At 36.9% G+C, this 10,709-nt stretch overlaps 1 protein-coding gene across 1 annotated transcript; it reads left to right on the top strand.

Moving 5' to 3' along the window:
- Nucleotides 1-237: 237 nt before the first annotated feature.
- Nucleotides 238-9,661, top strand: tbc1d7 (TBC1 domain family, member 7). Its single transcript, XM_079244903.1, has 8 exons — nucleotides 238-485; nucleotides 672-791; nucleotides 1,592-1,672; nucleotides 1,891-2,081; nucleotides 3,187-3,324; nucleotides 4,931-5,076; nucleotides 5,742-5,871; nucleotides 6,923-9,661. The coding sequence occupies exons 2-8, from the start codon at nucleotides 680-682 to the stop codon at nucleotides 7,007-7,009; spliced, it is 885 nt and encodes a 294-aa protein (XP_079101029.1). The 5' UTR covers nucleotides 238-485; nucleotides 672-679; the 3' UTR covers nucleotides 7,010-9,661.
- The last annotated feature ends 1,048 nt before the right edge of the window (nucleotides 9,662-10,709 follow it).

Below are 10,709 nucleotides of genomic sequence, written 5' to 3'. Positions count from 1 at the left end.
TGTCAACTGCCTTCAAAATAAGTGATTTTTGTTTTTCACAACGGATGGAAGTTATGGATAGCACGTGAATTCAACCCCTGACGATTCAATTCATTTTGTGTATCCTGATTTTCAAGGAATTTATATGTCTGGTAAAGTCAAAACAAAACAAACAAAAAACTTATAAGTGGTGTTTGAAACAGCACTGAACAGATTTTACTTTGAAAAGTTACCCGGAAGTTGTTAGAAAATAACATTTAGCATGTAGCCGAACGTCTACTTCATTCTTAGCCTTTCACAATGTAGAGCTACCATTAGATTTTCCAACGAAATACAGTATAGTCGTCAAAGATAATGTACAGAATAAACTGGTAGCATTAATGTAAAGCTGGTCAGGTTTCGCGGCTAAGCTAACGTAAGCTTTTCTTTTTTTTTTAGCTGAAGTTATGCAGAAACCAGAAGTAACTCTACAAAGATAACGTCTTAAAACTGTAAATTACACTAAGGTAAGATACCCCTCATTCAGTTTTTAACACCTGTCTTTTGGGGCCATGTCAGTTAGAATTGCCGTTAGCTAAAGTTGCCCATTATACGCCACCAGTTGTGTCATTGAACTACTTATTTGTGATGTGAAAACATCAGCTGTCATTTAAAAATGTAGAGAAACAACATGATTGTTTTAAAATGCTCAGGTGACGCCATGGCTGACGACCCCCAGAGAAACTTTCGCTCTGCATATTACGAAAAAGTGGGTTTCAGAGGAGTGGAAGAGAAGAAATCACTGGAAATACTGCTCAAGGATAATCCACTGGGTAAGTCATATTTACATGCAACGAAAATGGCCATTTTTAGCATTAATGCTGTAATATGAATTATAATAAAATAAAAAGCCCTGCGATGGACTGGCGAGCTGTCCAGGGTGTACCCTGCCTGTCGCCCAAAGCCAGCTGGGAGAGGCTCCAGCTTCCCCCCCCCGACCCTGAATTGGATTAAGCGGTTCAGAAAATGAATGAATGAATGAATGAATGAATTATAATAAAGACTAATTGTGGAGGCATCTGGTCTTTTTTTTTTTTTTTTTAGATTAAGTCATCCTAAGAATAAATCAAAATCCCTTAAATTCATACATTTAAATCCATCTTTGTAACTTCTTTCACGGGGCTTTCTTTGACCATCCTCAAAAGCTAAAACTATGAGTAAAATTATTGTTTGAGAGAAAAATAAATATTATTGACAACTAGAATGTCACCTGAGACATTTTAGTGGGATATTTGTCTTTATGTTTAGTTTTCAATTATATTAAAATAAGTTGAGGCTTAAACAGCTGATCAGACTTAACAAGAGACTAATATGTTTAAAGTAAACAATAAATGCTGTTAGTTGAAAGAATATTCAACATTGTTCTACTTTTTGGAACACAAACTTTTCAGTTTTCTCTAATTTCTTTGTTTCTTATTAACAGTTTAAAGCAATACTAAGACATGTTTAATGTTGTCTCTCACTGTTGGATTCCAGTTTTTATACCTTATAATTACAACCAAACAGTTCCTGTTAAACTTTCAGCAGTGTATTTTTGCATGTAATGAAATAGTAGAGTTTCACTCTCTTGCAGATCTAGAAAAGCTGAGCACCTTCAGTCAGAGGTTTCCACTTCCCTCCATGTACAGGATTCATGTGTGGAAGGTGCTGTTGGGTAAGAAACACACGCTCTCCAAACAGTGCAGAAATATTGTGAGAAATGACTAAAAATCATCAGAAGACATCAAACAAAACAAAATTCTGGAGATGTTACTAAAATGTTTCAGAATTTGGATGTAATATAGGAATAATTCTGGATACATGTGCTCTTGTAAACTTCTTTTCTCAAAACTTTCATGTGTCTGCACACCTTGATTCTGGTGGTTTGTGCAGGCATCCTACCTCCCCACAGTGACTCTCATGGCTTGGTTGGAGGCTACAGGAAGGAGCAGTACCAGGACATTGTGGAGGCTTTGGAGGTGATGAGGTACATCAACTCTTCCACACCTTCCACCCATGTGTACCTGCGCATGTATCAACTGGAGAGCCAGGTCCTCCCACGGTGCTCTGAGACTTTACCTCCGGTAAGAAGAAACAAGACCGTCTCTTCTCAGATATCATGTGATGTAGATGCTTAGCCGCTAGAATAACCATGGGAAAAGTTAGGATTGTGTCACTGGTACAACCTCATATGAGAAGATAACAAAGTTTGGGCATGACAATAATCAGGTGGGTTCCACTTAGAAAAGAGACTGTCCCCACTTAACATCAGTCCTTCACAGATGTTGTTTTTATGGTTAAATCAGGTCAGTCCGTTGAAACCTTTGTTTGGGCCGTGCTTAGATGTCCAATGCTGAGCTGATTTAGAAAAAAATTAACCTGAATTAGGCACAGTTAATAATTTAGAGGCAAAAAAAATACATTTTTTATTTACATCTTTTCTGCAGACTGGTTCTATGTGGATTTTTTTAAAAATGAAAAATACCAACAAAAACATTTGACAACAGTCAGACAGAATCTTAATTATTGAAAGTGCATTTTTATGTGCGCTCAGTGGTTACATTTATTCAAGCTTTAGGTTTTTTGTTTTTTTTAAAAATCCCGAGTCAGCTGGTTTTGTTTTTAAGCGCTAATTGTGTCTGCATTTTGTTCCCATCTATTAATGACTTCTTAAATCATAGTACGGTTGCTGTCTTGTTGAGGTTTCTGTAATTAAAGCTTGCTGAAGATTAGCACCATGTCATTACGGTCAAATTGTAGACAACTGGAGCCTGAATTATTTAAAGGTTTTTGCCAGAGCATCACTTACAACCATAATGACATCATTAACCATCTAATTGGATACATTTGCGTCTGTAATTACCCCAGAAAGCCACGTAGACTTGGATTCACCAGTTGGAAACTGTTGTTCACTCTTTTAATTGTAAGGCTTCAATTCCTTCACATCAATCAAAAACCAGAAAGTTATAAAAGTTTGTACTTTATAAGCTGTGAAGACGAATAGTTTTCCATGTAAAATATATAATATGTGTCAAAAATGTCCTTTGTCCTGAAAAGTGAAAACTAGATCAATTAATTTTACTGTTAGATTAAAGACGACATTACTAGAGATATTCGTAATGCATTAAAGTTGACTTCTTTTCTTCCTTCTGTGCTTTCTGTTAGCTCATTTGTTTGTTTGTTTTTCAGGATGAAGAGAATGAAGACTTCCTCTCCATCAGCCGAGCCATGGAAGAGATTGTAGACGATCCTGTTGACTGCTATTGGCTGATCAAGTGTTTCATCAATCAGTTTCACACAAAGTTTGGAGACTCGATACCGCACCTTGTAAGTGTTCCTGTAAGGAAAAGGAAAATGGTTTGGAAGTGAATCTGAACTAGTTTTGATGTAGCTGGAGGGCTGTGATCAGGTTAGGGGCCGAGTATTACCTGGATGCATGCTAGTTCAGCACAGAGATGAACGCTCAGCTTACTGGACATCTCTCAGAGCTTTAAACTTTCCCTAATGGATTGAAAATGTTTAAAATAAGAAAATCCCTTTTTAAAGGTTTTTGTTTAGTTGAGCTGCATTTAGGATATTCTCTAGCTTTGATCTATAAAACCAAGGTACTACTTCTGTACTGGTAATAAATTGGATTCTGAATGTTATTTTTTGTCATTATCTCTGAGCCAAACATTAATAAAATAAACTATCTTCATACATGCACTATGCTCAGAAAGGTTGCCTTATGCAGTATTTTCTAAGAAGCCAGTACAGCCTTTGCAGATAACTTTTATGTACAAGCATTTACAGTGTTTAAACACTAAGCACTTGTGTTGTTTTCTTACAGCAGGTTTGTCCAAAATCAGTCCTGCAGGTTGTCAATGACAGTGTCTGAATGTCTACCCTATTCCCTAACCCCCCCATTTACTACACGGGGCTACGCTATATAGTACACTACATTCTGCACTCATTCTGTTGGCGATTCGGACACGAAGCTGGCCATTTTCTCCTCGTCGTCGATCACATGTCTACCGTCTGTCACCACAGCAACCACGTGTTGTTCCAAATCCAATCCAAATTCTAGTGAATTTTTTTTTCTTATGTTGTATTTTATTCTTTCTTTGTTGCATATTTATTCAACAAATAAGGATATAAAATGAAGGACCTATAGTTTTAATATTGACCTGTCTAGTGACCATTGATGCTTATTACTTTTCAAGATGCATTGTGGGTAATTTTAAGTGCATTATCTTTTTCTCTCTGGACATTCAGACATCCCTAGAAAAGGGTGTGAGCACTATATAGGGCACTATGTTTGGAATGGTGTGCACATTCAGACATAGTCAATGTATCCCTGCTCCAACACACCTGACTAATTAAATGGATGCATCACCCAGTGAAGGTCTGCTGTGACTCATTCCTGTGAATCAAGTGTGTTGGAGGAGGACAAATTGAAAACCTGCAGGATTGTGGCCCTAAAGAACTGAAGCTGGACACCTGTCTTATAGGGTGATTAACTGTAAAAACATCCCAAAGTGTGTCAAGTGAACCATGAATCAATTATTAAACGTTTTGTTTCTGTAGTCACAATAGTAAAAGTAATGAGATAATAAAGACTTTGTGCATTACATAACCAAAACAAGTAGTAGAGGTGGTTCAAGCAGGTTTATTTCCATTATTTTAAACACAATTCATTCTAAACACTGAAAGATTTGCTGTATTGTTTGGTAGAAAAGGGTCTTAAAGGTTTAAGTGTAAACTTTTATGAATCTTTTTCACTGCTGCATTAGAACATAAATGTAACAAGGAGAGCTGCTCAGGAGTCAAGGTGCAGATATTATTTATAAAAGCCATTCTTGTGATTCAAGGTTTCTGAGGATTTTCTATGTTCATGTTTATGAGTTCGGACTTTGTTTCTTCTTCTTCTTCTTATTGTCCTGTTTTGATGTAGCCAAAGAGCCTGGAACATTATCTGAGTCAGGAGGAGCCTCGACTGCTGAACCATCTGAAGAACAGCGGAGCGATGGCTCATCTGCCGTACAGCCTCTGGTTCAGACGCTGCTTTGCCGGCTGCCTGCCTGAATCCAGCCTGCAGAGGTCAGCTCACTGTTCGTACAGAGCAAACATACTGTCCACACAACATGTTGTGTTGCACATCTATAGTGGTCTTCATCATTCATTTTCAATATCTATATATACACACACACACATATACATATATATATATACATATATATATATATATATATATACATATATATATATATATATATATATATACATATATATATATATATATATATATATATATATATATATATATATATATACACATATATATATATATATATACACATATATATATATATATATATGTATATATATATACACATATATATATATATATATATATATATATATATATATATATATATATATATAGTATATATATAGTTTTCATTATCTATAAGCCGCAGTCATCAAAATTTCAAGATAAAATTGTATGAAATGTTTCACTATGTGTAATGAAGCTAAATAATGTATAGGTTTCATATTCTGAAATGAGGGACAAAAAATATTGAACTTTTTCATAATATTCTAATTCTCAAGGGTTAGTGGATTATTTTCTCAGTCTTATTGCAATCTTAAATGAAGTGTGGACAGTCGTAAATCTGGAGATGTTAAGCAGGCCAACATATCTCCTTTAATGTTTCTTTTTATAGAAGTGAAATTAAAGTTTTTGTACTGTTAACTGTCTTCAGGGTGTGGGACAAGGTGATCAGTGGCTCTTGTAAGATCCTGGTGTTTGTGGCCCTGGAAATCCTGCTCAGCTACAAGATCATATTGATGGGCATCAACCAGCCAGAGGGTGTGGTCAAGTTCCTGTCTAATGTGAGTGGATGATGGCACTTTTTCTTACTTTATGAGAAAATAATTAGGATGCTAATCTCTGGAGACGGGCTCTATCTTCCTTCTGACTTCAGTAACCCTTCTTTTTTTTTAATATATCGCAAGACACATGCAAACATAAGATAAGGTAAAATAAGTCAAATTATGTTGAAATTAAATATTTGGTATGAGCCGCCTTGTTGCAAAACTCAGACTAATCCTCTTAGACAAGATTTTTTTTTTTTTCCTTCCCAAAGCTCTTTAGATTTTAGACACTCGATAGAGTTCTGGGGAGGATCCATCAATCAGACCTGTTACTACTAGTTTTCAGTCCAGTTCTTGTGTCGTGTGGTATTGCTCTGGCTTTTTTCATGTCATTTAGAATGACAGCCACAGTCCTGTGGAGACCATTTCTGATGAAGCTTTGGCCAACAATAAACAGCTGAAGGTCCAGGTTGTTTTACTGGATTTGTTCCTGCTTCTTAATGATAAAACTTTCAGATCCTGTTCATCTGTTGCAGTTTATGCCTTATTTTCTCTTCCACGTTTCAGTTTCTGTGAATCATGCTGCGATATGCCAATTAAGTTTCCAGCTAACGGCTCTTTGGGAATCGCCTTGTTTCAGCTAAAAATCCTATTTTTGGTCTGTTAAGTTGTCATATCTTTGTGTTAAGAGATGCAAATATTGTCTCTGTTGCAGGCTTCTGGTAACAAATATGTTAAAGTTCCTATTTAAATCAGTTCTTTGCTAAGTTGTCTGTTATGACACAACATTGGTTCATCTTTCAATTAAGAGCCTTTTTACGCTTAAATAATGAATAGTTCAGAGTTATTGGGCTTAAAAAGGATGGTCAGGAAATGTCAGAAAAACTCTCAAAGTCTGAAGGTTTAAGACCATTATAACATAAAAACGAGTCTGGCTGCTTGAGATTGAATTGCAAAGATATGGAACACTTTTTAAAAAGAATGCAGATCAATAAAATAAAATAATAAAATAAACTGGTTTGAACGCATCCTTATGTGCTTGTTGCTGATCTCTACCTGTCCCATCTAGATCCCGCAAGAAAACACAGACGCCATCGTGACCAAAGCCATCGACTTGTGGCACAAGTATTGCGGCAACCCGATTCACGCTGTGTAGCCACACGGACGCAGATGAGGCAGATACTTCCCCAGAATCCACCAGGACTTAATTTCACCTCCCCCTTGAGCCCGCAGCATTCACCGTACGCGGGGCTTTCACTCTGCATGACTGAACTGGAAACTCATCACTGGCCACTTTTAATAAGCCCAGGGATGCAGGAGCCTCTGTTCATATTCCAGCTTTCCTCTGAGAATATGACAGTTTAGCGTGAAAGAGACGGAAGTTGGCGTGACAGATGGCATGCGGATCGCGATGAGTGGAAGTTTCATCACTAAAGAAGACAACAAAACACAAACTTATCATTTTTAATAAGTTTCTTTCTTTAAGAAACTGCATACATCATAGAAGACACAATAAATTAATACTCACATGCAGTTTTTCTGTTTACAAAAAACATTTGAAAATCCTCTTAATTTATGTACATCCTCTTAGAATTCTGAGAATATTTTTCTCTCAAAACACCATTTTACGTACAAGTGACAGCAGTATCGCTGACGCTTGTACACAGGCATACACACACTCAGACACACCAGTCGTGACACATACTGAGCAACACATTCTCAATTAAATGGTCATGGCTACCAATTCATGGACCCAGTTTGAACTGTAAACAATAAAACCAAAGTAAGGTGGCAGGGTTTCCTTTGTTTGTTCTGATCTCAGACAAACAATGAAATACAAAAAAAAAAAAGTATTTTGTTGTTGTTTAGCAGAGTTCATTGACATTTTACCACGTCTACAGGTAATGTTCTATTTTTAAATAAGATTATTTGGCAACTTTGATATCCCTGTAAACAATACTGTAGGCACAGCGACACAGTGGCTTACTGAACTCCTGATGGCTGTCACCAGGATGCATTCAAGATCCACAGCAAGTCGAGTTGCTTTGGTTTAAACTGGGAAACTGAAGTGTTTTGAGCTCTTGAACGCAGCCCATAAGCAGATGCACGATTAATGAGAGAATCTGAAATTATTGCTCAGTAAAACTGGTGTGAAAATGTTTGGTAGTTGAATTTTTCTGCAGTTAATATTCGTGAAATCTTTGATTTTATGAGTTTGGCTTTAGTTTCAGCTGCCAACAACTGCATACAGTGTTGTTAATTCCTCTGGCAATTGACATGATCATTTCAGTGTCCTCTGTGGAAAATAAACATGCACCTGCCCGGCCAAGATAACGCCAGAAAAACAGTTGTAAAAAACAAAATAAATACCCACGGCCAGCTCCAACCATTTTCATCAATGAAACTGGCACAGATTTTGTGTGTGTGTGTGACCTCCAGTAGCCTTGTTCAAAACCAGAAGTGCAGCAAAGTAAACATCACCACCTCTTCATCATAAAAAATGACAATTAAAAGCTTTTGAATATCAAGAAGTCTGTAAAATTCCCACGGTGGGGAGACTAATGTCCAGAGTTTATTCCACCTGACAGCTTTCGCTCTCATGTCCTGTGATGGCTCAAGCTCGCACTGGTAAAGTCAACTTGTTGGGTTGAAGTTGACACTGGTTAGCGGTACGGGGCAGCACGTAGCAGTCTGAACACTTGAGACTTCTGTAGGAGTAGAAAAATGTGGCCGAAGTGCGATTGAGTTGTTTTTATGGCCGGTGAAACCTTCCAGGAGAAAACAAGAAGAAAATTAGCAACTTTTCCGAAATGCTAGCAAACTACGCTGAATTATTTATTTTAAAAGGTACAGTTGGAAGATTCAGTGACATCTAGTGGTAAAGTTGCACATTGCAACCAGCTGAATAAATAACGGAAACGGAAATAACTATCACTACATTCTGTGCTGGAGGGTTATGTCCTTTTGCAATCAGACCATTTGAGCCACTGGTTCTACACACCTGACTGGTTTAGAAAAGGCTTTATCTGATGAAAAACAACAATTTTAATTATTGGCTACAGATCTGTATGGTACGATTTGGAAATGAATACTGGTAGAATTGCTTTAGTGATCAGTGAGCCCAATTACATAATTATCAACATCTAATATGGAAGTAATCAGATCATTTTATTTGTCAGATTTGAATTTGACCTGTCTAACATGTACTTCTGACATGCGGTATTTTTAAAAGGCTTGTCAAAAATTTTCAGTCCATTAGATTTCTTTTGGAGACGCAACTTCCTGACTTATTTTCAAGATCAAGATTTTAATGTCTGATCTTTGTTGAACATGGTGGCGCCCACGTTTTTGAGCATTCGCTGCGTATGTGGGAGTTAATGAGCCTACAAAAGACCGAATGTGAAAGTTTTAGGATGTGATACGCCAACCTCCTGCTGATGCTGCATGCCATCATGTTTTTCTTATGTGTTCAGTTCATGTTGTGACGGTGTGCCTTCCATAGTCTTAACGATGGATGTGGAAAAGGCGGTTTTGCACATGCAGAGATAAAAAATAAAAAGCCAGATAGAAGGGTGTAATTACATAAAGACAAAGTTTAGGGGAGAACTTCTGCATGGTGTCCACAGAATCATATGTACATATATACACATTTGTGTGTGTATATACATACACACACACCCTAAACTGAGCGACTGAGACTGTGTGACTAAACGTGTTGTCAGCGTATCTGTGTTTGATGTTGTATACATGTTTATGTATATATGTATGTGTATATGTATGCAATATTTGTATGTATACATATGTATTTTTGTTTGTATGTGTATACCTATATATGTATAAACATATGTATGTATGCATGCATGTGTATACATATGTGTGTATGAAGTATGCATGTACATATGTACCCATGTATGCATGTGCGTATGTACCTATGTATGTATTTCTATACATATGTATGTATGTGTATATGTAAATACGTATGTATATATGCATGTATATATATGCATGTATGCATGTACATCTATCTATCCATACATATGTATGAATGTATGTATGTGTATACATATGGATGTATGTATGTATGTGTAATATGGAAATATCATTAATAAACTTTGCCTTTTGGTCTCATTTATTTTAAGTTTAATTCTTTCCCAGCTTATCTGAACTCTGTTGCATGGTGCTGCTCTTTGGATTTAATTGCAGACAACTGAGTTCAAAGATGAGTGCCGGTAAGCTCCTAAATTTTCTATTGAAGGTCCTAAATAGTCTTCAAAAGATATTGATGTTAACTTAAAGATTCCAGCATATACCCTCTTCTGGTGTGTTAATCTGATTTCTTATAATTATAATGAACCTGTTGTGTTTGCTGGAAATTATTCCATAGCCAACTGAACTTTGGTGCAATGACCTGCATTTGAGGGAATCCAGTGGATTTTAACAACACTGCCAGACAATGTATCAAGCAGGGGGGTCCAAATGCAGTCCCTGCAGATTTCTGGCCTGCAGACTTTGTATGTTCAAGTGATTTTTGACGGTCATTGCCTTGTTTATGATAATGTAATTAAAGGTTAAAAATACATTCTAGGCAACTTTTCAGCATTAGTGACTGCAGCTTCTCATGCAGATCTCCCAAAGTACATGAGGAGCAGTCACCCAACAACTAGGAGGGTGATTGGAAGTTTTCACACTTGGCTGCTCGTAATTATGGCCTTAACAATCCGACAGGCACACAGCGTGGAAACAGCTGAGGGAGTTAAGCCTGAATCGATTAAAACTCTGGCAAAGTCTGAAACTGTCAGAAGGAGAATAAATCTAACAGGACCTTCATTGTGGCACCACCCCGAGGACAAACCCTG

The sequence above is a fragment of the Telmatherina bonti genome, assembly GCF_933228915.1.
Source record: "Telmatherina bonti genome assembly, chromosome: 8".
NCBI classification, from domain to species: domain Eukaryota; kingdom Metazoa; phylum Chordata; class Actinopteri; order Atheriniformes; family Telmatherinidae; genus Telmatherina; species Telmatherina bonti.
The sequence above is the reverse complement of the archived record's forward strand: the minus strand, read 5'-3'. Positions and strand labels throughout refer to the sequence as shown.